The sequence below is a fragment of the Cibotium barometz genome, chromosome 29, assembly GCF_041138505.1.
Source record: "Cibotium barometz isolate CiBa-2024 chromosome 29, ASM4113850v1, whole genome shotgun sequence".
NCBI classification, from domain to species: domain Eukaryota; kingdom Viridiplantae; phylum Streptophyta; class Polypodiopsida; order Cyatheales; family Cibotiaceae; genus Cibotium; species Cibotium barometz.
Genome location: NC_141074.1, coordinates 34,164,012 through 34,192,003, shown reverse-complemented (window position 1 = coordinate 34,192,003; position 27,992 = coordinate 34,164,012). Strand labels below are relative to the sequence as shown.

General features: G+C 45.3%; 1 protein-coding gene across 1 annotated transcript in view; it reads right to left on the bottom strand.

The window, feature by feature from the left end:
• Positions 1–2,895: 2,895 nt before the first annotated feature.
• The window catches only part of ATXRCC1 (BRCT domain-containing DNA repair protein), a 33,370-nt gene continuing 8,273 nt past the window's right edge, over positions 2,896–27,992 (bottom strand). The window contains exons 2-7 of the mRNA XM_086823185.1: positions 5,603–6,602; positions 5,293–5,481; positions 5,047–5,152; positions 4,798–4,952; positions 4,627–4,713; positions 2,896–3,576 (exon numbers count right to left, since the gene is read on the bottom strand). Of these exons, the coding sequence (XP_086679311.1) occupies positions 3,202–3,576; positions 4,627–4,713; positions 4,798–4,952; positions 5,047–5,152; positions 5,293–5,481; positions 5,603–6,602 (1,912 nt within the window). The 3' untranslated portion in view covers positions 2,896–3,201. The remainder of the gene's footprint in view (positions 3,577–4,626; positions 4,714–4,797; positions 4,953–5,046; positions 5,153–5,292; positions 5,482–5,602; positions 6,603–27,992) is intronic.

Genomic DNA, 27,992 nt, shown 5'->3' with positions numbered 1-27,992 from the left:
ATGGGGAAACTGAGTCATCTACTTGAGGAAGCACCTAGAGATGAAATTTTGGACATGGCTCGAAGAGCAGTAGCTAGAACACCTCAATGGAATGGACTCCAGTATCTTCCAAAGAAATTGACACAATATCCCAACCCCACTGGGGAAAATACCAGGTTCACAACTGCACAGGATCTAGTAAAGGAGACAATTCCAATTAGGACCCCTACCCCCGATCCTTCTAGATCCTTATAAATTCATGCCCAAGGTAGCCCTTGACCCTATAATTGAGGGATCCAAGGAAGAAAGTGTGTTATCTCCTCCAGATATTCGCTTTGAAAAATACAAATTTGTAACCAAACGCAATGATGTAGTGAACAATATAAATTTTGATGCTGATACAACAAGGGAAGAACCTAAGATGGGGGAAGATCAAGGGCCCACAAACACCAAGGAGTATCGACTGAATGACTACCTTGAGGAGCAAGTTAAAACCTATGCTTCTCCACCATCCATTTGATTGATTGAATCCAAACCAAACTCCTTGAAGACTCTCCCCTCATATTTGGGTTTGGACATTGAAACTGAAAAGTGAAACATCTACAGCAATCCTAGATGGAGGAGCTGGAATCACCATAGCCACCAAAAAAAACATATGAAAGAAACGGGAGCCATCAACTTTGGCTTCCACTATTCTAAAGATCAAGTCGGCTCTGAAAATCTCACCATGCCTGTGGGTGTAGTTAGGATTAACGAAGTTGAGCTCATGTGGACTTACCTTCAATCACATCTTTGCTATCATGGACGTTAAAAAACCTACAATGTAGAATGGTCCATGACTGGGGAAGTGACCATGTTTATCTGTGCAAAAAAGAGGTCATTATGAAGGTCAACCTCAGAAATTGCAGTCACCACCCTATGACAAAGCATCCTATTGAGGATGCAGACTCTATCACTACAAAAAGGACTGTACAAGATGGAGCTAAAAGTGTTTGTCTTTTTGAAAAATTCCAAACGGATGATCTATCATCTACTTTAATGTAAGTGGCTTCCCCAAACCTAGAGAAGGTGAGAACTAGCCACACATCCTAGCAATGATTGATACAATACCTAAAATAGCAGGTTCTCACTTTTGTGATGATGATGAAATGGCAATAGCTTCTATCATGATGAGGGACACTATTTTGGATCTAGAGACCCCTGTTAGACTATACCAAGAATTGGGTCTAAGGAATCGATAGCTCGAAGACTCCTTAAAAAGAGCATAAGATACCTTAGTAGAGCTCTGGTCGTCATCTCTAAGTCTCCTTGAAAAGTCACACAGTTTATGCAACTACGGTCGAGCCTGAAAAAGACTCAAAGAAGAAGAAAATTAAACCAATCAAGATTTTGGCAGAGGAACCCTCCGAGATCGAAACTGACCATGATTAGAGAAAATGTAAAGAAGCCATAATAAAATGTATCCTTGAACTAGAAGTTCTGTTGTTTCAAGGGAACATGTAAAGAAGCCATAAAAAAATGTATCCTTGAAAAAGAGGATATATAGTAAAGGCTTGGGTGACTCATTTATAGAAGAATGTGCGAAGTGTTAATAGAGGTCTACCTAAAATGAAATTATACATATTACTACCTAGGTTGCTTTTCAATCTAAAAATAATACTTTTCAAAGCAGCTCATAAGCTGGGCACACTTGCCTGCTCAGACTCCTAATCAATGCATCGACACTACACTGTCTTAGTCAAGATTAAAATAAGGACCTTGTTGGTGCTCTCCACTTGGCCATTGACATGTGGATAATACTATTACTTAAGGACTTGCAAATATTAAGGAGGTGGACATAGTTAAACTTGGAGAGCAGCCTAAGCCAACGCATTGGAAAAGACCTAGCCTCTAAGGAAGAGAAAGACTTGATTTGTCTTCTCAAAGAGTTTCATGATGCATTTTCTTGGTCCTATACAGACATGAAAGATGTGCACCCTTCACTCGTTATGCACACATGGCTGAAGCAAGGCTTGTCTCAGAGGCAAAGGCCACACGAAATGAACCCAAAGTGTGCTTAGCTTATCAAGGAGGAGATTCAAAAACTCTTCGATGTAATAAGCACAACCACATCAAAAGTTGCATTTGCGGCTCAAAGGAAAGACCCAATGACACATGCTTCAGCAAGGGTAAGGTTAGCTCTTGACTTTAACATTGATTTTAAGTACTCACTTGATGACTAATAGAATACCCCAAGATATCATGAATGTGCCATCTTACTTTGGTAAACCAACTCTAGCCGATTCTAAGCTCAAATGAGGACAAAATGTGAGATTTAGTGTTCAATATCAACACTTCACCAACTACAAACAAAAACATTTTTAAGTAGAAAGTCAACTACTGACCAATCAGGCTTCTTACTGTTTTATCACACCAATACCCTTGGTTTACATACTTGCATTTTCTTTATTTTTCCAAAGTTTTAGGGTTCCAAATAGAGTGATCTCTCTCTCTCTCTCTCTCTCTCTCTCTCTCACACACACACACCACACACACATCCCAACTTGATGTCTTGTTAACAACGCTTTATAAGTTTCAAGGGTTAAAATTAGGCCTTAAAGACTATCATCATTTACCATCATGATATGAATTTATCCTTAGGCCATTGTTACCTAAGGATAAATTGACATCATGATGGCCAATCCTATACCTAACGATAAATTCACATCATGATGGCCAATTATGATAGCTTTTAAGCCTTAATTTTAAATGTTAAAGCAATATTAACAAGACATCAAATTGGGATGTGTGTGTGTGTGTGTGTGTGTGTGTGAGAGAGAGAGAGAGAGAGAGAGTTTGGGTTTGCATGTCTTTTAAACATCAAATTGGGATGAGAGAGAGTTTGCATGCCTTTTAAACATCCTCCACTGCACCTTGTTTTATTTAAAGAAAATGGCTTTTTAGATATTATAACTTAACTGAATAAACGTTGATTCAGAATGACAAGCCTCTCAAAAGAGTTACTAAGGCCACTATATCTTTAACACCACTGCTTTCCTCTAGACAGGCTCAAATTTTATCCCTGTTTTCTTTCGCTTAGTAGCAAAAAAGTGCTCTTGTCTGTACAAAGCCGCCCTGAAGGGAAAACAAAGGAAGAGGGGGGCTGGGTGGTGTGTTTGTAAGCACTGTATTCTCTTTAAACAGGCCAAACTATGAGGCAAATATCTCTTCTCGCATTATTAACTAACCTGCAAGCAATTTGCTGATGGTTTCCTCGGCCACTTTTATGTCATCCTCTTCGAGAACTTCCGTCCCATCACTTTCCATATCCAGCATATCACTTGACATGTCGTTGGACATGACATCCGTGGCATCACCATCCTCCTCATCTACATGTGCCTGCTTTCCATGTTCCCCTGCCAGATGAGAGGTCAACTCTTCTATCTCTGTCAATTTTTTCAATTCAGTTGAATAAACCCATTTCAGCCTCTCAGCTTCACAAAGCAAGTCCGGACCATTGCTCGGCTTTCTTGCATTCTCTGCTCTTTCTTCCCTTCCCGCTAGTTCTCGCACTGCCCGGGGCACAAAATCCCAGCTTTCCAAAATGGTTTTGATACTCTGAAAGAAAATAAAGTCGTAATAATTATATCTCAGCATATATTGAGCCTTACTTTTTACAAAACACGCTATTCTCATGAGTGCTTGGTGGGGTGGCTCCAACTACAATCATCCATTCTGGAATTTACGCACAGGTGTTTCTTAATGAATGTTACAGCCGCTGTGTGCATAGCCTGGGTGTTGTCTGACGAGGAATGGTACTTACAAGAATTGTGACTATTATCTAGCTCAAACTGGAGCAGGTGAGTGGATGTTATATATCAGAGCAGTTCCAGAACCTGAGAGGCTTCACAAAATTCAACGAGGTTCTCTCAATGTCTGCTCACACCACCTAAGAGAGAAGTCTCAGTGACACCACCCTGTCTGTTCACGAGTGACCAGCATGTTGATAGATCCCACCCAACAGGTATAAGCACTCAGCGGTCACACAGCCTCTCGTTGAGAATGTGGTGTCATGTTTGTGTGCGTGAGACCCGTCCAACTCCTTAAACCCTCTAAGCAAGGTGCTCTAGTCAAGCATCTGGCTATCCCCAAAGCACAGTGAAACTACTGAAGCACTTCGCACACCATGATGCCAAATAGGGAGAGAACGTGGATTAGGAGAAGAAGACACGTCAGCTGGGCTACAGATAACTCATATCTTTAGCCTCGGCTGCCCCCTGAGGATTTGAAGACCCGTAGGATGGCCCCATACGAGGGTGGACTGCATGGTCACAAGCAGGGCCTTACAAAGCCCACAGATGTGATTCATCCTAAGGGATGTGGGGGGGGGCGGGGGGGGGGGGGGGGGGGGTGGTGGTGGTGTTGGGGGGTGCGGATGGCAGGGGGAGAGCGCTCTGAGGGTCATCCTGGACTAAAGGCTCATAGCTGCACAACTCCGTCACTAAGGACACTGCTTTGCCAAATGCCCCGTCTAGCGGTGACCCGCTCTTTCAAAATAGTCTCATCAAGATTGGAGAGGTGGATCTGCTGCAGGAGCTTTGAAAAACTCACACTTTATGCATATATGTAGTGAAGAAAAGATAAGCATCGCATGCCTCTGTATTATACCTGTTTCTTTTTTAGGCACTCTATTGTGTCATCTAAACAGAGTTGGATGCCTTGAATGGCAACTGACTTTAGCTCCTCTGCTTTTGGCTACGCACATTCAAACAACATCCATAAGATTCAAGCATATGGCAAGATAATAACTAAAGCAGCAGAAAATAAAATAACAGTTGCCTGATTTTCTTGCTGTTGGAGCCACGCAGTGCTTGAGGCTAAATCTTCACAAACCCATTGCTGAACCTCCAAAATACTCGCCAGTGTCATCTTAGACTTGTCAGGTCCAAGGCCACTTGGCGACAAGTTTTGATCAGGCACATCGTCATTGGGTTCTGTAGGAGATTGACAAGGCAAAGTTAAACTTTTACCAACTCTTACCAGTTGAAACCAATGCAAATATGAAGAAGTTAATGTTCATAATCGCACCATCAGTGACAGACGTCCCAACTTGTCTCCATGGCTTTCCAGCATGCATCAGGTATTTATTGATTTCCACCAGCTCCTTTCGTTGATGGCACTCCAAAATCCAAACCTGAAAGACTACACAGGAAAAAAACATCAGAGATGCATGCGTGTGTGCACGTACACACAACCGGGCACACCTGCATGCATGTCGTTAAACTGTGCAAAGCCCAACATTCAACTTTGAAAAGGTTTAAACCACATACATACCTTTGAAACAATGGTGCCATTGTCATTCTTGACTTGGTTGAACTTGGGAGTATTGGCAAATGCGCAAACAAGAAGCGTACAATCAGAGCTCCAATCTGGGCGATACTGCCCACCCATCTGCAGCGCCTTGTCCCGAATATCTGCACGTTCGGGATTGACTAGGCCAGATATTGCAAAGACAACCCCATCCTGTAGCAAAAAAGTACATAATTGAAAAGTGCGAAAGTAGAAAAGACGAGCTTTCTTCAGTAGAATATACAGATACAAAGCTAATGTGGGCCATGGTGCCAAGAGGTGTTGCCATGCGTACCAGAAACTTTGAAAAAGATGGTGAGGCTTGGTTAGTCTGTCTTGACTCATGCACTCCCATATTGCCTTGTGATGGTCTTTCATTAGGAGGTGACTTTGGTTGCATCTCATGTTTTTTTCCGGATCCTCTTATAACCTGAGAATCCACTTGTCTTGACTGCACTTCCCTTGAAGACTGAAGCTGATCTGGTGTTTGAGGATTGATGCTGGTCTGTCTTGACTGTGCATCCTTGGAAGACAGATGTGAACCTGCCCCTTGACTACCTTTGCCTCTACATGGTTCCGGAATTTTCTTGCTTCGCGCGGACAATACCTTTGCGTGAGCACTCTTGGAAGCCTCATTGTTTTGATGGCTATCTGGGTTAGATGGTGTGGAGAGTGCGGAAAGCACAGAAGTACACTTTCTAGTCGATTTTTGAATTGGTGTGACTGGATCTTCCCTTTCTGACCGGTTGGCTTTGGCCGTTGTCTTTTTTTTGTGAGAGCCTTCAGCACTTCTTTCACCTGATGCTGCCAACATCTGTCCTCCACCTTTCGGTTCACTTGAATACAGCATATCGGTATCAGTGATCTTGTCCCCTTCTTCACTTGAGATTTCCTCATGACCAGCATCCACTTCTTTGCCACCAATCTTCTTCTTCACTTGCTTGCTTGGAGACTGCCAATTTGGAAGCCTCCGTTTACCACAAGCAATCAGAGGACTCCCAGCATCACCGCCTCTCGTTGTTGGCCCGACCTCTTGCTTCACCTTTGGTGTCAGCATAAGCCTTGATGGTTCCGTCACCTGCGAAACTATTTTATGCCCATCATCAGACGAGCCCTTTGGAAACATTTTAGCCAAGCCAGTCTTCAGGTTCTTTTCCAGATGGGCTTCTGCAGCCTTGGCTGCAACTTCTGCTGATGTTTTGCAAAGCTTAAAACTGAGCCTTGAAAGCCCAATGCATGTCTTCTGTTCCTCGGTGCCAAAAGGCTGGCGACAAGACACACGAATTTGTTTCCACCTGAAGCTCCACATTTCATCCACATCACAAAAATGGTAAAACCTTAACAAACTTACTTCACAACATCTCTCTCTTGTTGGTGCAGGGCAAGAAGATGAGAGCAAAATGGAAAGCTTGTAGACACACGAAAAGAACACAATAATCGACTGCATACACTCAAAGGTTGGCAGTGGAAGAAGACTCACGCAGAGGTCGTGAGAGATTGCTTAGCCAAAGTAAAGAACTTACAAAGTACATAGGCCCAAATGGGGTCAAACCAGAAAGTGCCAAGTGTCCCTATAAATGTGTAAGTGAGACTAAGGTTATAAACCAACTATAAGTGCATAAAAACATTAGTGTGCCTAGCACTTATTTAACCCCATATGTCCACTACTAATGTGCATCTCCTACAAATCCCCCCGTAGTGGAAATATACATGTTTAGAGTAGATCAATCCCCAAATGGAATCAAGCCCAAGGCTTTATGGAAAGCTTCGAACTTCTCTTGAGGAAGCGCCTTGGTGAAGAGATCTACCACATTGTCCTGTGATGGACAATAGATAAGACTAATATCCCCTGCATGAAGCCTCTCCCGTATGTAATGATAATGAGCCTCTATGAGCTTGGTCCGTGCATGAAAAACTGGATTCCTTGCCATATTCATAGCACTCTGACTATCTTACTTTTTGCTAAGCAAAGATATGGAAAAATTGCCTAGCAAGAAACAAAATCCACTCGTGGACCATCTAGTATCATAGTCTCCAGCCCAATCTAAATCATTGTAAGCATAAAGCTGAAAATCGCCCCCCTTGGCATAGAACATCCCATAAGACTTAGTGCCTTGGAGGTATCTTTATAGCTTGCCAATGCTTAATCCCTAGGCTGTGCATAAACCTACTCAACAGGGATACACCATTAAGAAATATCTAGCCATGTGTTGTATAAGTATATGAGGCATCCAACAGCCTGGCTGTAAATAGTAGCATCAAAAGGCTCACCTGCATCATGGCTACTAAGCCTCATACCAGTCTCAACTGGAGTAGAGAAAAGTTTGCAATCTTCCATGCAAAACCTCTTTAAAAGCCCTTTTACATATTTAGAGTGAGACATTATAATGCCACCATCTGTCTGCATAAACTAAATACCCAAGTAGAAGTGCAACTGGCCAAGATCTGATACCTTAAAAGCTTTGTGTATTTCAGCTTTACAATCTGAAAATTTTCTCCTGATTACTCCCTATCAAGGTTATGTCATCAACATAGAGTATGATGACCACTATGTTTGCACCATCAATGTGCACATACAGAGTACTTTCGAATTGGACTATTATCGAACCCATGGCTGATCAAATGTGCATATGTCTTTGCATGCCATACTCTTAGTGCCTACTTAAGTCCATAAAGTGCTTTCTTTAAAAGGCATACTTTGTGTTCATGGCCTGCAACCACAAAACCAAGAGGCTGACACACTTAGACCTCTTCCAAAAGATCACCATTCAAGAATGCCGTCTTGATATCCAATTGATACATACTCCATCCATGATGTGCTGCCAATGCAGTGACTGTTAGTCATCTTTGACATAGGGGCAAAAGCCTCTTCATAGTTTATTCCCTTCTCTTGAGAATATCCTTTAGCAACTAGCCTTGCTTTGAATCTGTCAATAGATCCATCTAGGTTCCACTTGACTTTGTAGACCCGAGGAGGTAACTCAACAAGTTCCCATGGGCTTCTTATTGTACCAAACACACGCAAATAGTTCACTCTTGGCTTCTTATTGTACCAAGCTTCATACGGTGTGATTGTGTTCAAGGCTTTTGTAGGGCACCTGTTAAGCACGTGTTGCACACAAGATTGCCTCAAGCCAATATTTGTGTGGCAAACCTTAACCTTTGAACATGCATCTAGTTGTTTCCATCAAAGATCTATTCTTGCATTCGGCAACACCATTTTGTTGAGGTGTGTATGGCACCATACACTGATGCTTAATCCCCTTTTTATGCAAGTAGTCCTTGAATACATTTGACATGTATTCACCTCCTCTATCTATGCGAATAGTATGAATTTTGCATCCTGCCTCATTCTCAAACCAGGCTACACAACGCTAAAAATACCCAATTCTTGCCTCCTAATGCAGAGCAAACTCACCCAAAAGTGGGATAGACTTAAGCAAAAAGATAATGAAAGTGTGCAACAGTATGTCAATAAGTTTTGGAAAGTGTTGCTTGAGGCAACTCCCTTTATGCAACTCTCCGAGGATGAAAGAAAGAGGAAGTTTCGCTCCGGATTACAACCAACTTATCGTTCGGGCATTGAATTGCACCCGAAACACGCTCTGCAAAACTGCTTATAGCCTCTGCTCTTGCTACGGAGCAGTTGGTGCTCAAAATTAAGCAAGATCAAGGGGGTTCTAAGGGCAAAGAGAAGGCTGTCCCAAACCTGCAAAAAGGTGGACAGCCACCTAAAAAGAGCTTCCGAGATGTCCAGAAGGGAGGTAAAGCTGAAAATACCTCATCCAAGGATCATGGGCCAAAGAAGAACAAATTTGGCTTGACCCCCGAGCAAAGGGAGCAATATGCAAAGGAGGGGAAATGCTTTTCTTGTGGCAACAAAGAGCATATGTTTAGACAATGCTCCAACCGCAAACCAAAGCATGAGGATAAGCAACCCAAGGCAAATGTGCATGCACTTCCCGATGTGTAGGGAAACACAAAGCATGATGGAAAAGAGAGGATGGTATGCAAAGCATGGGGTCAAATCAAGGATCAGCCCGCTCTATTTATGTTTGATGATTGTGCAATAGATAACTTCATCTCTATTCAGATGGCAGCCGCCTTGGGTATTGAGGTCGAGGACATGGGGCCTCAAATTGAAGCAGAAGCTGCTTTTGTTGGTAAAGAGGTGCAGGTTACCCCACTTATTGGGAAGTTGCGCATACATATTCAGGGTTATCTTGATCATGAGCATTTCTTGGTTGCCCCACTTAATGGATGCAATGTATTGCTTGGCAAGCCATGGCATCATAGGCATGAGCCTCCCAAAGAGTACAAGACAAACAAGATTTCCTTTATGCATAGAGGCCGCATGCATGTTATTGATGTTGGCAAGAAAGGGGATTCCATCCCAGTTGTATCTCACATCCAGATTAATAAAGCAATGAAAAAGAGTCTTTCTGCATGCTTGGTTTTTGTTCATGATAGCATTGAACCAAGTCATGAAAATGTGGATGTTTTGACTCAGGATAGGCTGAATTTTCTTCATGCATACAAAGATTGTTTTGCTGATGCATTGCCAGGAGCATTACCTCCTCAAAGGCCCGAGGATCATTACATAGATCTTATGCCAGGTAGTTCTCCACCTAACAAACCTGCATATCGTGTGAGTACCGCACAACAAGAAGAGATCATGAAGCAAGTTAATGAGCTTTTGGAGAAAGGTTTGGTTCAGCCAAGTTCCTCACCTTATTGCTCTCCCGTGCTTCTTGTTCAAAAGAAAGATGGGTCATTCCGCATGTGTGTGGATTATAAAGCTCTAAATAAGCTTACCATCAAGAATAGATTTCCAATCCCGCGTATTGATGACATTTTGGATAAGCTTGATGGCTTGGCTTGTTTCAACCGTATTGATTTGAAGAGTGGTTATCACCAGATACGAGTGGTGCCACAGGATGTCCACAAAACTGCATTCAGGACAGCTTTTGGATTGTATGAATTTTTAGTGATGCCTTTTGGTCTCACCAATGCCCCAGCCACATTCAATCGTATGATGGATAGGATATTCCGACCCCATCGAAAATTCACAGGTGTATTCTTTGATGACATCTTGGTTTTCTCCAAGAATGAGCAGGAGCATAGGACTCATTTGGCCACAGTGTTTGAAGAGTCGCGGAACCATAAACTCTTCATTAATGCCAAGAAAAGTGAGTTCTTTCTTTCAGAGATACACTATTTGGGTCACATTGTATCCAAGGATGGAGTAAGAATGGATCCTACCAAGATTGAAACCATTCGGAATTGACCAAGGTTGCAAAATGTACATCAAGTACGTAGTTTTCTGGGGTTATGTTCATATTACAAGCACTTCATAAGGCATTTTGCTTGATTGCCACTCCTCTACATGATCTCACGAAGAAGAAAGCCACTTTTAAATGGACCCCAAAGGAGCAGGATGCCTTCTTGCAGCTCAAGAATGTTATCATATGTGGACCCGTATTGATTGTTCCCAACTTGCAAAGGTCATTCATAGTGGAATGTGATGCTTGTGGCGATTGTATAGGAGCTGTCCTAAATCAAGAAGGTCATACAGTTGCATATGAGAGCCGTCGATTGCATGTTGCCGAGCTTCATATGGATATCTATGAGAAAGAGCTCTTGGCTGTAATTCATGCCTTAAAGATATGGAAACATTGTCTTCTTGGGGCTGAATTTGTAGTCAAGACAGATCATCAAAGCTTGAGATACTTTCTATCTCAAACAAAGCTTTCGGAGAAGCAGATGAGAATGGCAAACTTTCTTTCCATGTTTCATTTTCAGATTGTACATACTACGGGAAAGAAAAATGTGGTGGCAGATGCATTATCCAAGAGGCCTTATGTGGCTGCAGTTTCAGTGGCCTCTCATGAGAACCATGCCAGATTTGTATCATTTGGATGCTGATTTTTGCCATATATGGACTGAATTGATGGCTGGTCACTCACATGCCTCTTATGTGATCAAAGACGGTCATCTTATGAAGGATAACTGCTTATGTGTGGTAAAGGATATGCGTCCAAAGGTTATGGAGGAATGTCACGCACCTTATGCTAGTCATAGAGGTATCATGCCTACTACACGCATGATTGAGAGATATTTCTTTTGGCCAAGCATGCGTAAAGACATTGAGGCATATGTACGTGCATGTCTTCCTTGCCAAAAGGTGAAATTTGACAAGCAAAAGCCTCCAGGTTTGCTTCAGCCATTGCCTATTCCCTCCCAGCCATGGGAAAGTATTACTATGGACTTTATTATGGACTTGCCTAGATCCCAGCATGGGAATGATGCTGTTTGGACCATTGTGGACAAGTTTAGCAAGCAAGGTCACTTTTTGCCCGTCAAGAAAACCATTAAAGTTGATCATATGGTGAAGCTTTTTCTTCCTAACATCTTCAAGCATCATGGTATGCCTAAGTCCATTGTTGGGGATAGAGATCCCAGGACTACGAGCCTCTTCTAGAGGGCTTTATTTGATAATATGGGCACTAAACTTGAGTTTTCATCAGCTTATCATCCCCAAACGGATGGCCAAAGTGAAGCTGCAAATTCAGCCGTATTGGATTTGTTGAAGTGTTATGTGGCAAATCAAAAGACTGCATGGGAGAAGTAGCTTCCACTTGTAGAATCTAACCAATCGAGGACACGATCGTGCTCGCTGAAGCTTTCGCACCCCCCTTGCTCGAGCTGCCGCCTGCTCCTCCCCACCCTCGTGACTGCCTCTCCCCGCTTGCTCGCACCCCCCCCTCCGCGCCCCTATGCTTCTCGCGCCCCCCGCCCTCCCTTTTGCACCCGTCGCCCCCTGCCCGCCTGCCCCGTCTCCTTCGCACCCCCCGCTCCCCCCCCTTCCTCCGTGTCCCGCCCCCCTGCCTGCCCCTGCCCTCCCCCCCCTTTCGCGCTTTCTCTGCCCCCACCCCTTTCGTTCCCCGCTGCCCCCCCCCCCTTTTTTCTCCGCCTCTGCCTTCCACCCCTCCCCCTCTGTTATTTCCGCCCCCCTCTGTCTTCCGCCCCTCCCCCTCTGTCTTCCACCCCTCCCCCTCTGTCTTCCGCCCTTCCCCCTCTTCCCCTCCCCGCTCCGCCTTTTTTGTGCAGCTCGGCTCTTGCAGGACCCTCCGTTTTTCGCTTCGCCCTGGACTCAGCTTCAGACTCTGATGGAGGTTCCTCCCGCCCCACCTCAGAGGGACTCTTCCGCAGCCCCCTCGCCCGCCCCTGAGGATACCCCCATCAGGCTTTCTCTTTCGCCAGAAGAGGAAGCGAGCCTCGCCGCAGAGGTGGAACGCCTCCAGGCACATTCCACCGTCTGCCGTATAGTTGGCACTCGCCCCAGCAGAGGGGAGATCCGGGATCTTCTCCAGGCCCGCCTTCTTGCAGATGTGGGCAAGATCCTAGACGTTCAATTACTGGGCCGCGGACACTACCAGATTGAGTTCGAGACAGCCCAAAGCGTGGCCCAGGTCCTAGCCATGAGTCCCCTTGACATTAGGGGCGCTCGGGCCTTCTTCAGACCTTGGCAGCATGGTTTCGACCCAGCAGCAGCCGAGCAGGGAGAGCACCTATTCCATGTCACAGTTTGCTTTCCTGGACTCCGCCGCGAGTACCTTCCGCTCCTTTCTAGGATAGGATCATTGGTGGGCTCGGTGCTTGAGACTGGCCCCACAGTAGCTTCAGTGGTGGCTAGAGCAGCTGGCCTGCCTTCGGTAAGAGTTTTGGTTCCTGACATCTCCTCCCTTCCGAAGGTCATTCAGTTACCTAGGATAGGGGGGGGGATGGATCGATCAGAGAGTGGAGTTTTCGGGGCTCCCGAACCAGTGTTTTATATGCAGGCAGGTCGGCCACCTGGCCAAGGCCTGCCCTTGAGGCACTGGCAGTACCCTGGCGCTCACCTGCAGTCCAGCGGGCACTGAGCACCGACCTTGCTCGAGCACCGCAGAGGAGACCTACCATGCCGATTCGTGCTTCACGGATATCCTCTATCCGCAGTCGGCTGAGTAGTCTCGACACTAGACAGCGCTCGGAGGCTTTCGACTACTCCTTCACACGCCTTTTTGGAGCGGAGGGCCCCCATGAGCCAGCACCCATCAGAGTTCATGTGGTGATACCTCCGGCCCGAGGGGAGGAGGCACTTGATTCAGCGGTGGCCTTTCTCCTTCCCTCTCTGCGGCACTAGTGACCGGGAGTGGACTCTGGATCTCGCTCTTAGTATTTTGAAGACTCAGGCAGTTGAGTTTTCTCACCATGTGAGCGATCTAGAGATGACAGACGTGATAGGCCGACTCTGGGAGTTGGCACATTTCTTTGATACCGGGAGTGCGGATGACTACGATATCCGACATTTGGTGGTTCGCATAGTGGCAGACCTAGCACGAGACCTTGGCTATGTATGCATACATGAGGTTTCTCTCTCTGAGCTGGAGGCAGTCACCATGGGACACAGCCACTTGCGCCTGGTCCGAGACTCTTGCAGCACACCGAGTGGGCAGATTCGTAGTCGCTCAAATGGGGACTACTCTCCATCCAAGCCGCTTGCGAAGGCCCGCCGTATGGCTGAGACAGCCTCCACCTCAGCAGGTCATCCATGAGGATCATCTCATGGAATGTACAGGGCCTTGGCGACGCACACTATGTACGTTATCGTGGTAGCTTGAGGCACGAACTTCAGAGATGCCTGGTTGGGGGCACTATTGATATTCTGATGATGCAGGAGCACCATTTGAGTGAGAGCAGGATTCGGAGATATGGTTCGGTGATGCCTGGTAGATGGGACACATTTTGGTCTGCAGGTTTTGGCCCCTTGGGTGGGCAGGGAGGAGTATGTATGGTCATTGCGGATGTATGGCAGCATGCCATTGTGGATCGCGGGGTCAATGTGCCTAGTAGAGCACAGTATGTTATTCTGAGGATGCACGATGAGCACTTTGGTGTGCTCAATGTCTATGCGCCCAACCATGCTAGTGCCAGAGCAGAGTTCTGGACCCTTGTTACAGATGCATTGCCCGAGGCTGCACATTCGTGTGTCGGGGGAGACTTCAACATGCTTGAGGACCCGGCCGATAGGGTGGGAGGCAGTCATGTTACAGTGCACGGCATGGAGCTTGCAGCTTGGGAGCGATTTTGTATGACACTGCGGATCACTGATGCATGGCAACATGAGGCTTTCTCCCGCTCTCAGGACAGTCTTAGTTTTTCTTGGTCGGATCGCCGACAGGGAGGGACTAATCTATCATGGATTGATCGCTTCTATGTGGGCGACAGGTTCGGGGAGCGTGGTGGCTCCGTTGGCATTCTCGTTGGCACCTCTTTTTCAGACCATGCGCCAGTTATTTTGACACTTGAGGAGAGGACACGGGAGACCAGCTTGCAGTTGAGTATCCCAGAGAGGATACTTACAGATCCTAGCCTCGCTGAGGACATTGAGAGGATCTGGCATGATAGTCAGTGCTCTGACCAGGATGCAGCAGGCCAGTGTTGTCATGTGCACAGTGGGTATCTACCGTGTGCTATACGCATGCAAGACTAGTTTCGAGGCTTGGGGAAGCTTGGAACTAGGCAGGCTGATTGACGAGCTGAGTTAGGGAAATACTAACGGACGGGCACCCAAGTATGGACGGGCGAGCGGCCAAGTGTGGACGCTCGATGACCGGCCAAGAGCCTATAAAAGGGTGGCCAAGGTTAGTTATTGTATTATAGAGAGTCTCGCGAGTTTGTGAGAGCTCTATGGTCTTGGAGCCTGGATCTAGTGCAAAAACACAAAAAAATATATATATATATTTATTCACGAAAAAAAAAAACACAAAAGCTAAAGCAAAAGCTAAGCCTAGCTTTTCGAGTTTTTTTTGGCTTTTGGGAAACCTTTATAAACCCCCTCACGTGGGCTTCTTGCCACACATCTCTCGACTTCTCGAGTTCTCAAGTTCTCGAGTTCTCAAGTTCTCAAGTTTTCGAGCTCTCAAGCTCTCGAGTTCGCTCGCACTTTCATTGTGCAAAGATCGACTTTTCTCTCCGCGTAACCTCTTCACGATGTCGACCCAAGAATCAGAGTTGGAGCCCCTCGTGGAAGGCGAAGGCTTGCCGGCTACGGAAGGCACTGATGCCGATCTTTTTGACGAGTTTGTGTCAAAATCAGATTTCCAAGAGTTCAAAGTAGCTCTCGAAGCTTCTTCGACGGAACGTCAGGCACAAATCGCAGCCCAAATGCAGGCTTTGCAGAACTCCATCGCTCTCTTGACCACTACCCTCTCTACTTTCTCGGGAATGGATACCTTGGCTTCTGCTTTAGGCCCCAATATTACTCCGGAACCGTTCGGGGGCGAGCAAAAGCAGAGAACCAAGGAGATCGTGGACACTTGGCTACACAAGTGGCACGTTCACTTTCAGTTTCATCCATACGATGATGGAAAGAAGATACAGTTAGCAGCAGGTTTCCTGTCCGGCAAAGCTTTGCTTTGGTGGAAGGAACTGAACCCTAAGCCAACAATTCAAAGACATTTTCAAGAAAGAATTCCTCAAGAAAGAGGATGACTACGATGTTGTTGCCCGGTTTTCAGCTTTGACCATGACCTCGCAGCACCTCACTTATGAGGTCTACCTCCAGAAGTTTCGTGACTTGCAGATGAAAGCTACAAAGATGGATCCCACTACTCTTTTGGGATTTTTTGTAGCTGGTTTACCCGACTCGTACCGATTACAGGTTAAAAATAACAAATGCAAAACATTGGACGAGGCCATTCATTCAGCTCGTATCTATGATGATACGATGGTCTCTTCCAAATCGAAACCCGTTACCGAGCTGGGGAACAAGCATAAAAGAAAGTTCTCCGCACCTATGGCTAACACGAATGAAGGCAAGTCTTCGGACCAACCTTCAAAGAATACAAGTTCGACACCAGCGAAGAAGAAACGACTCCTTAGGGCTTTGAAGCTCAAGAAGGAAGGACGTTGTTTTATCTGCGAAGAAAAAGGACACATGCGTAATGAGTGCCCGAAGAAAAAGGGTACCAAGTCAAACGCAGGACCCAAGCCAAAGGCAGCTAACCAGTTGTCTTAACAGGTAAGTCAATTACTGTACTTTCTCGCCCTAGTACTTGTTCTGATTGTCTGTTCAATTCTAAGGTATTTGGCATGGAGGCGGGTACAACAGCTGTACAGGGAGGCGGATCAGCAGTCGTACAGGGAGGCTGGTACATCAGCCGTAGGGAGGCGGGTACAGCAGGGCAGTACCAAGCGTGAAGGAGGAAGGAAAAGCCACCAACCCCACACATGGATAGCTCGGCCTGCCGCCAATGGTCCCCAGGCTAGACGAGGCCGAGAACCTAGCATATGACCCTGCTCTATGCGTACCGCGAGACTCCAGATGAGCGGCTGTCTGGCCCGCTCCTCATCACAAGTGGGAGGTCTCTGAGAAAGCCTCGGTCTCAGCAGCTCCCAAGCTCGCAGGATGCTCAAGGCAAATCTGTCCTCCCATCCTCTACTAAGGCCTGTCCTCCTCATCTCTATGAAGATCCACCGTATCTCTGGTGCCCAAGTGCCCCCTGCTGGGGGAGCTCTAGCCTGCAGCCGCTGAAATAGAAGCTCCTTCTAAGGGTCAGCGCCTGGAAGCAGTCCCCGAACAATAAGCTTCCCCAACAAGGCTCTACTTTGATCAGCTGGATCTATAATGCCCAAGCCCCCCATGGGCCAGTGAAAGAGTAATAACTACCCAAGCAACCTTAGCCCGGGCCGGCTAACCATCCCGCCCAGACCAAAGAAAGTTCCTGATCAGCCTCTGTACCTGGCTGATGCAAGAGCTCGAGAAGATCCAGCAAGACGTGATGTACCACATAGTCGCTAAAAGCACCTGATTTGTCACCACCACCCTCCCAGCCAAGGATAGCCGAGCTGTACTCCAATATAAAAGCTTCTTCCGAATGCTCAGAAGAAGCGGGGCAATCTGCTGCTCAGGTGACAAATCAAGTCCAATCTGGCATCCCAGATACCGCACTGCTGTGCCAGGAGGAATCCATCTAAAACCCGGGTCTAGGCTCCATGCCGGAGCGGGAGCACTACTGATCCAAAAAGCCACTGTCTTGCGCCAATTGATCAATGCTCCCGAAGCCACACCAAAAACCTGTAGCGAGTGCTCTGCCCTCTGTAGATTGGCCTCCTGGCCATGCAGAAACAATCCCGTGTCATCAGCAAACTCAGAATCGAGCAGGTTCTCACCCCGGACTGGGAGCTGGAGTCTTCTCAAACCAACCTCCTCTGCTGTCAGATACATGCTCATAGCCTCTGCAAAGAAGAGAAAAAGGAATGGGGCGAGAGGGCATCCCTGACGGACTAATCTGGTCAACTCAAAACTCGGCCCCCGTCCTCCTGCCATCAACACCTGGCTACGAGCTGTGGAATATAGAGCCGCCACTCCTCGAATCCAGTCTGGCTCAAAACCCAGGCGAAGCATAGTGCCCTCTAGGAAACCCCAATCGACTCTATCGTATGCCTTCTCAAAATCGAGAAGCATCACGACCAAGTCCTCACCGAGAAGTCTAGCTCGGGCCGTCGCCTCCCAGAAGGTGAAAATGTTGTCAAGGATACTGCGCTGCTTGACGAATCCTGTCTGGGTAGCATGAATCAACTCCCCAAGGAAGGGCTGGATCCTCAAACTCAAGGCCTTTGCTAGGACCTTGTAGACAGTATTGAGGATCGTAATAGGCCTCCAATGCCGAATATCATCTGACACTCCCTCCCCCTTGGGGATAAGAAAGATCAAGCCCTCTGAAAAGCTCTGTGGCATCACCCCAGTGTCCAAAACATACTGAAAGCCCCTGCGGAGGCATGGCCCCAAAAGGTCCCAATAGCGCATAAAAAAGGCAGGCGTCAATCCGTCCTCCCCAGGGCAACTATGACGCGGAAGGACCCTCAAAGCCTCAACAAGCTCATCCTTTGAAAGGGGCTCACCCAAAACTGTGCGCATACGATCTGTGACCCTCCTTTGCACATGGGCCCACACAGTCTGTCTGCAAGCATCACGTGCCTCCGTGGCTGGCTCCGCTGAAAGCAGGTCTCTATAGAACTCAGTGGCAATGACTCTAATCTCCCCGGGCTTAGTGGCTAACGATCCGTCCTGCCTCCTGAGTTGGCGTACTCCTGCTCGAGCATGGCGGGGTCCGGTGATCTCAAAAAACTCCCCAGTCACTCTATCACCAAGCTGCGTCCACTGAGAGGCCTGGTGATGATAGTAGAACTCATGTCTCTGCTCCTCTGCCTCTCTAACCTCCTGGCGTGCTTGGCTCAGCTGGGACGCCACCCACTCACATGTAGGGAGCTGCTCCTGAAGACGCTGGAGCGAAGCAAGGCTATGTCTCAAGCGACGCTCCCGCTCTCGTGTCTCTCCCAACCGTGTCAAGGCTGTAGCGTGCAAAAAGAGCTGAGCTCGATGAGTCCCTGGGCACACTTGTCAAATCCCCACGGATCCCCTCGTGATCGATCTTGGTTCGAAACTCGAATCCTGCAAACAAACGAACAACAAACAACAAAGGGGGTGCAGGCCTGACTCACCTCCCAACCATGACAGCCGTGGGCAAGCCCACAGTCTTGGCTGTCCCCACCGAGCCACGAGCTGAGCTAACTAGGTTGACGTACCGACCAATCTCCTCCTCGCGACGTCCCATACCGCCACGAAGCTGCCCTCGCAGGCCTCGAGACTGCTTCTGCCGGCCTCGGCTGCATAAAGCAGGTGCACGTCTGCACTAGATCCAGGCTCCAAGACCATAGAGCTCTCACAAACTCGCGAGACTCTCTATAATACAATAACTAGCCTTGGCCACCCTTTTATAGGCTCTTGGCCGGTCATCGGGCGTCCACACTTGGCCGCCCGCCCGTCCATACTTGGGTGCCCGCCCGTTAGTATTTCCCTAACTCAGCTCGTCAATCAGCCTGCCTAGTTCCAAGCTTCCCCAAGCCTCGAAACTAGTCTTGCATGCGTATAGCACATGGTAGATACCCATTGTGCACATGACATACTCCCCTTCCTCTAAGAGCTCACTCCTGAGCTCACTAAAAAGCCAGGGTAATCTCTCTGAAGAGAAGTCAATGTCTCCCATGTAGCGTCCTCCTCAACACGATCCTTCCACTTGATCTTGTATTCCGTGATAAGCGTATGACGCAATCTTCGTTCACGAAAGCCAAGAATCTTTTCAGGTTCGTGCGGAACAAATGTCATGTCTTGGACATCTATAATTTCTTGAGGAGTAACTAACTGATCTGCTCCACCCAGTACTTCCTTAAGTCTACTGACATGAAATACAGGATGAACTTTCACATGAGAAGGCAAATCCAATTCATATGCAACTGAACCAATCCGTTGTGTAACACGAAATGGTCCACAGTATCTAGGGGATAATTTCGGAGATCTACCTGTCCGTAAAGTCTCGGAATCTTTCGGAACTCACAAATACACCATCGTTCCTTCAGAGAACTCTCTAGGTGAACGATGTCTATTAGAATAAAACCTGTCGCGGTCTTGAGCACTTCTAATAGATTCCTTTGCAACTTGTAACATTTCCTGCATATCTTGCAAAAAATTACGTGCTGCATCATGCTGAAGTCCTGAGAATCCTACTGTAACAGGTGATCTTGGTTGAAAACCATACATAAGCATGAAAGGACTAAATCCTGTACTCGTATGCTTAGTACTGTTATATGCAAATTCTAACATAGGAAGATAATCCTCCCATGAACTTTGTCTTTTGGATACATATGCTCGAAGCATATCTTCCAAAATTTGATTCACTCTTTCAGTCTGGCCATCAGATTGAGGATGATCAGAGGAACTCAAATTCAAAGTTGTTTCCAACTTCTCGAAAACAAGTTTCCAAAAGTCACTCGTAAACTTAGAGTCCCTGTCACTGACTATGTCCTGCGGTAACCCGTACAGTCTAAACAATTGCTCAATAAACTGCCGAGCTAATTGCGTAGCTGTAATAGTCTTCCGGGTCGGTAAAAATCTAGCCATCTTTGTCAAGCGATCTACCACAACCCAAATAGAATCGTGGCCTTGATGTGTTCTTGGCAATCCGGTAATAAAATCCATGGAAATACTTTCCCACTTATTACCTGGGATTTGCAAAGGATGCAACAACCCAGCCTGTCTAAAGCGTTCAGCTTTATTTGCCTGACAAATCTGACACTTGAGAACATAATCTTCTACATACCCTTTCATCTTCGGCCAATAAAAAGTGTGTTTCACTAAAGATAGTGTCCTGTGTACCCCAGGGTGTCCAGCAGAAGGGGCGTCGTGACACTCCCTCAGAATCTTGGACCTAATGTCCGGGATCTGTGGTACACAAATTTTGTCATTACGGAATAGTAAACCATTCCGAATCATCCACTGACCTCCTGCAGCCTGTATAGTAGACTGCTCAGTCACCGAGTCTTGGTCAATCAATGAGCTCCCGTCCTGGATCTTCTGCCAAAATGGACCAAAATAACTATCAGTCCTGCAAAGCCCTCTCAATGACTGAAATAAGTCAGTAGAAATCTCGGTGAACGACAAAGTATTCACCTCTCTAATCCGATTAAGCGCATCTGCAATATTATTCATGGACCCTTTCCAATAACGGATCTCAAAATCAAAATCTTGCATTAACTCTGCCCAACGAGCTTTCCTGCCTCTCAAATCATCCGCATCACACACATACTTGATTGACTAATGATCAGTCAATACCACAAACTTGGAGCCATATAAATAATGTCTCCAAACCTTGAGAGCATGAATCACAGCATAAAGCTCCTTCTCAAGGGTTAGTCAACGAGATTGAGTGTCGTCTAGCTTTTTACTTTCAAAAGCAACTGGTCTACCATCTTGAAATAAAGCAGCCCCGATAGCATAGTCACTGGCATCAGTTTCAAGAACATAAGGCCGACTAGGATCAGGCAACGCTAAGATAGGTGCTTCCTTGACTTTATCTTTCAAAAGTCTGAAGGCCATATCCAAATCGTTATTCCAAGTGAGAGGCTGATTGGACTTACGTCCACGACCTTTCAATAAGTCGGTCATCGGTAGTGTGAGCTGAGAGTACTCCCGTACAGATTTCCGAAGAAAAACAACAAAACCGAGAAAAGAACGAAGTCGTTTCACTGTTCGTGGTCTAGGCCAGTCCAAAACCTTTTGAACTCGGTCATAGTCAATGCTCAATCCATCTCTAGTGATCTTGTGTCCCAAGTAAATGATGTCGGTCATAAAGAACTCACATTTACTCAACTTGGCATATAGTCGATTCTCTCTTAAAAGAGATAAGACAATCGTGAGGTGTCTGACATGATCCTCAAGAGTACGGCTATATATCAAAATATCATCCAGGAACACCATCACAAATTTCCCCAAATGTTCACGAAAAAGATCGTTCATCATTTGCTGGAAAGTGGCTGGAGCATTGGTTAACCCAAAAGGTAATACGAGAAACTCGTAATGGCCATACCTAGTCCGAAAGGCGGTTCTTTCGACATGCCTTTCATGAATACGTATCTGGTGATAGCCAGTACGTAAATCTATCTTCGTGAAATATTTCGCTCCTGCTAACCGGTCAATTAGGTCATCTGATCTAGGGAGAGGATAACGGTTCTTAATTGTCAGCTTGTTCAATCTTTTGTAATCTATACACATTCTCCAAGTATTGTCCTTCTTTCTCCTAAGCAACACAGGTGCACCCCAAGGTGATTTACTTGGACGGATCTGGCCCATCCTCAAATAATCTTCGAGTTGTTTAGCCAACTCATCTTCCTCAGCTTGGCTCATCCTATAAGGTGGAATACTCACAGGATGAGCACCAGGGATCAAGTCAATACGATGATCTACTGCCCGTTCAGGTGGTAAACCCGATGGCAATTCCTTAGGAAATACATCTTGAAACGAATCAAGTATCTTCTGTAATTCTTTGCTTTCAAACACACTTAATTCATTCACATCCATGGAAGGGATGAGAAAAGAAGAAAGTGGAATCAAGACACAATGGAAAGCAGTGTACAAAGAAGAATTCATTATATTTCCAAAATCAATAGTATTTACAAGAGGTCCCTGAGAGGGATGGATACAATCACCTAAAATACTATACTTGGTGTCCCTATGCTGAAAAGAGAAAATATGACTAGACCAATCTATCTGGACATCAAGAGTCTTAAACCACTCAATCCCTAATAACAAGTCTACATTTTCCAGATGCATAACATAGCATTCCAGAGTATCTTTGTAGTCCTGAATCTGGATTGGAAGCATCTCGACCTTGCGATCCCAAACTTCCTCTACCCGCAGGTAGACGTACCTCATAGGTATGGTCGCTGAGTGTTGTATCAAGACTCAATTGCTGCACAAGTTTGTAGTTAACAAAGTTATGCGAACTGCCAGGGTCTAACAGAATGTGAATTTTGGCCAATACCAAAGGCACCTTGCCTATACCTTTAACAAGGTATGTTGAGTGATCTACACGAGACACTCAGATGACCTGAAAGAGATTACATAAAATTGAAAACATCACTCCTAGATGTTATGTGACACGTAGCACCACTGTCTATGTACCAAATACAAGAACTCTTTTCAGAAGCATTGAGAAATACATCATTGGATACAGAATCGTAGCGTCACTATTGACCTCTCCCATGGTCAAAAACACCCAATCGTCATCCACAAGATTAGCTGAATTTCTTGCTTGCCCTCGGATGCATCAGCCACATTACCAAATTCCTTGCCAGTATCCTTCTTCTTGTCCTTTTCTTGAGCTATCCTTTTACAACACTCATGTATATAGTGTCCAAGCTTGTGGCAAAAGTGGCACTTCTTTTTCTTAGAAGCATCACCCTTGGCTGAAGTATCACCCTTAGAAGATGACTTTTTGGAGTCAGCCTTGGACTTCCCTTTGTCTTTCACTACAAAAGCTTGTTCACCACCCTGAGTATGGTTGGCCCTTGTTTGCTCTTCTTGTAAGTGTAAAGCTTTTATAGCTTTATTAACATGATTAAGACTTAATTAATAAACATAAGACAAATGCTGATAGAAAGATTGAGTTATTTGCATTGAGACAGGGGCCTTTCTTAAATAGAGGCCGAAAGGGTACAAGTGAAGAGACACATCCCTGGGAAGGGGTGTGGCTCTTGAGTCAACGGTTATGTCCTTTGGACTTAGGAGTGTGTCTTTTAATGAATAGACATGTCCTTTGATAGTGACCCATGTGTAAGGGTGTGACCCTTCATAGGTGTCCTTTCAATTAATAAGAGATTAAGGAGTAATTAAGGAGAGATTAAGAGAGTTAGTCACAATCGTGACATTCCCTCCCACTTAAAATAAGACTCCGGCTAAGAAGAGATGGTTGTCTTTGAAAGAATTCCCGAAGAAGTTCTGGATATTCCTGTAAGTCTTCATCACTTTGCCAAGTAGAGTCGGAATCATCAAGATCTCTCCATTTAACCAAAAATTCTATAGTGAGTTTATGTCGTGTTTCTTTCTGTCTGACATCAAGAATTATCTCTGGAATTAAGAGTATGTGTTCATCTTTGATTTCTGGAACATAATCCAAATGATCTAAAACTGGAAAATCACCGTCCACAAACTTCTTGAGAGGGTCCATAATATCTTGGGCGAAGCTTTGGGAAAACTGATTTCACTGTCTTGTATCGATGAGAGGCAATATATAATAATACCAAGTCTCCTTCTTGAAATTCAATGTGACGACGACGCTTATTAGCTGTGCGTTGATATTGCTCTTGGACGCTGATCATCTTATCCTTAATCTGTAATAGAATATCTTGCATTTCCTAAATGAGGTGGTCTGCTAAAGCCACTTTATGTTGAAGAACAAAGTTGGCAGGAATAAGGGGAGTATGGCCATAAGCTGCTTGAAAAGGTGTCATTCCAATAGCTGAATGATAAGAATTATTATAAGCAAATTCCACCAAAGGTAAATATTCTTCCCATGAAGCTAATCGAGACTGAACATAATGTCGCAGCATTTCTTCCAGAATCTGATTAACTCGTTCCGTTTGTCCATCTGTCTGAGGATGATAAGCAGAGCTAAAGAGTAAATTTGTTCCAAGAGACTTGAATATCGAAGTCCAAAAATGTCCTGTAAACTTTGGATCTCGATCCGAAACTATAGATTTTGGCAATCCATGAAGTTTGAAGATATACTGTATAAACAGTACTACAATATCTGAAGCTTGGGTTGCTTTCTTGCATGGGATGAAATGTGCCATTTTAGAAAATCTATCAACCACCACAAGAATCTGTGTATTGCCTTTAGAAGAACGTGGCAATGAAGTGATAAAATCCAAACTAATACTTTCCCAGCGGTCATTGGGAACTGGAAGTGGTTGAAGAAGACCAGCTGGAACTTGTCTGCTAGCTTTCATACGTTGGCATGAGAGACACGCTATACCAAACTTAATAACATCTTGCTTCATTTGAGGCCAATAGTATGTAGCTGTCAAAAGACGATAAGTCTTGTTGATGCCTGGGTGTGCAGCATAAGTGACCTCGTGATGTTCTTTCACCAATACTCTTCAAACATGAGTATCATGAGGTACACAAATACGGTCCTGATAATACAATAAACCATCCACTATTGTATATGCTCCATAAATCTTTAAGTCGAAAGGAGTTGCATTCTGAGAATTGAGAATTCGAAATGCATTTCCAAAATCACGATCTTTTGAATAGCGGTCCTTGAAACTTTGAGGTATATCCATTTCAACTGTAGAAATAGCCAAGACCGAAGCTGACAGCATACGACTGAGGGCATCCGCATCCACATTAGTAAGACCAGGAACATACTCAATTGTCATATGAAAATTGGCTAAGAATTCGACCCAACGTGCTTGCCTAGCATTCATAACTGGCTGCGTGAAGATATATTTTAAAGAATGATGATCTGTTTTCACCACTAAATCTGCACCAAGGAGATAATGTTTCCATGCACAATAGGCATGAACAATAGCTAAAAATTCCTTGTCATATACCGGGTATCTTCCTTGAATTGCAGAGTGCTTATGACTGTCAAACGCAATAGCACGTCCTTGTTGCATTAAGACGGCACCAATGGCAATATCAGAAGCATCCGTGTAAACATCAAAGGAGAGAGTAGGGTCTAGAATAGCCATGACAGGAGTTGTTGTCAAAGCTGTCTTTAAATTTGCAAAAGCTTGTGTTGCGGCTTCAGTCCATTGGAATGCAGGAGCGGACTTTAGAAGCTCGGTGAGAGCAGCAGCTATTTCGGAAAATCAATGAACCTTTGTGTGATAGAAGTTGGCAAGTCCCAAAAAAGAACGAACATCATGGATGTTTGTGGGAGTTGGCCAATTGACAATAACTTGTATTTTCTTTGGATCCACAGAAATTCCGTCTGCTGAAACAACATGTCCAAGGTATTCCAAGGATGTCTTAAAGAATTCACTTTTGCCTGGATTAATATAAAGAGCATTGTCTCGAAGCACCTGGAAAACGATCTTAAGATGTGCCTTGTGGTCTTCCATATTTCGACTGAACACCAGGATGTCGTCAAGATAAATAATGACAAACTTGTCCAAAAAAGGATGAAAAAGATCATTCATCAGACTCATAAATGTTGCAGGGGCATTGGTTAACCCGAATGGCATGACCAGGTACTCGTAATGACCATATTTTGTGCGAAAAGCTATCTTATATTCATCACCTTCGCGAATGTGAATTTGATGATATCCAGACTTAAGATCAATTTTGGAGAAGACCTTTGCATGGAGCAATTGATCAAACAATTCATCAATGCGTGGAAGAGAATACTTATTCTTGATAGTTAACTTATTAAGGGCACGATAGTCGATGCAAAGACGCATATACGTATCCTTCTTTTTCACCAAAAGCACTGGAGCTCCAAAAGGGCTTTTACTTGGTCAAATATATCCTTTCTCCAAAAGTTCAGTAAGTTGTCGTTGTATCTCCTGAGATTCCGTAAAAGAAACTCGATATGGAGCACGAGTAGGTGGAGCACTGCCAGGAAGAATATCAATAGCATGGTCGACTGGTCGACGAGGTGGGAGGACCGCAGGAAGCTCCTGAGAAAAAAGATCCAAGTATGGAGCAAAGAAAGGTTGCCTGAGATACATCACCTTTGTATCTATGTCCTCGGGAGGGTCGTTGGCTGAATAGACCATTAAAAGTGCTGAGGAACAACCACTCTTGCGGACCCACCGTTTCACTTGAAGAGCTGAAAGGGTTGGTATAGAAGGTTGGTCTCTGATTCCTTCGAGAGCCACAAGCATACCATTTTGAGCAAATTGTATAGAATGGTTCCGGAAACTGATCAGGGGATCATATTGATACAACCATTCTTGACCAAGGATCATATCATAATGTGCCAAATTCATGACTTGGAAATCCAATTTGTCACGATAGTGCTGAATTCGAAAGGAGAGGTGTTTGGCAATGGTGTTACACAAGGATGTGGAACCATCGGCAAGCTCTACTTCATAAACAACAGTACTTAGAGAAGTCGAAATCTTCAATCTCTCAGTCAAGGTGGTTTCCACAAAATTATGAGAACACCCACTGTCAATGAGCACTTGAATAGGGTGACTGGAAATAGAACCTTGAAGAACCAAAACCTGAGTAGACCGCTTAGGCAACGGTGAAGAGGCAGTTTGTGCTGTAGCAGTAGCGGTAATTACTGAAGCATGTGCAATAGCATGGTGATTAACTGCACGCTTTCCTTTGTCAGCAACTAGGGGTTTCTCCGTAGAAGTGGGGAGTTCAGCATTAGAATTATGTCGATGGGTTGGTCTTTTGGGGCACTCAAACCAACGATAAGGTCCATTACAAATTGTGCACAATCCCGTCTTTTGTTGATCCCGTCCAGCAGGAACAGTAGAAGGACGAGGATTGCGAGATTGGTCACGTCTTTGGTCCCGTCCACGATCCGAACTGCGTGGAAGGAGTGAACGTCGGAACTTAAAAGAGGACGATCCTTCTGATCGGCGAGGGTGTTGAGAATTATTCCATTGGGGATTAGGCCGGGAGGTAGAAGAGCCAGATAACTCTCTGCGACTATCTCGGCTCATACGAGATCCATTGGCTTTCTGAAACTCATTAACTCGACCGAAAGAGGCCGGATTTCGAGAATTAATGTCTGCAACGCGCTCGGCGTATCGTATGGCATCGGCAAGATCGACAGGGTTATATTTCTGAACATCGGCACGCAGTGTAGGGTTAAGCCCTTCAACGAAGGCATGAAGTTCGTCCGCTGGGGACAAAGAATCAATCTCCAATATCAAGTTGGTGAACTAGGAGATATAAGAGGCCAAGGAACCAATTTGGTCCAAATGGCGTAAGCGAGTACGGGCTTGGAAATCCGCATTGGCAGGTATGAACTGCTTATGGAGGACCCGCTCAAATTTTTCCCACGTTGTAACCGTTTTTCCAGCGTGCTGTCGTCGTTGCCACCATAATAAAGCAGTGTCTTTGAGGAGGGATACCGCAAAAGTCACCTTTTTGGAGTCAGAAAGGGTCATGCTTTCAAAGTATAACTGCAGTTTGTAGAGCCATTGGTCTAAGATGTGCTTATTGCGCTGACCACCATAAGAGTTAGGGGGTTTAATTTTCAATTTCTTTGTTTACTGGCTTGTAAAAGACGATAAAGAGCTTTAAGGTCGTCGCCTTCTACCTCGGAAGGAATGAC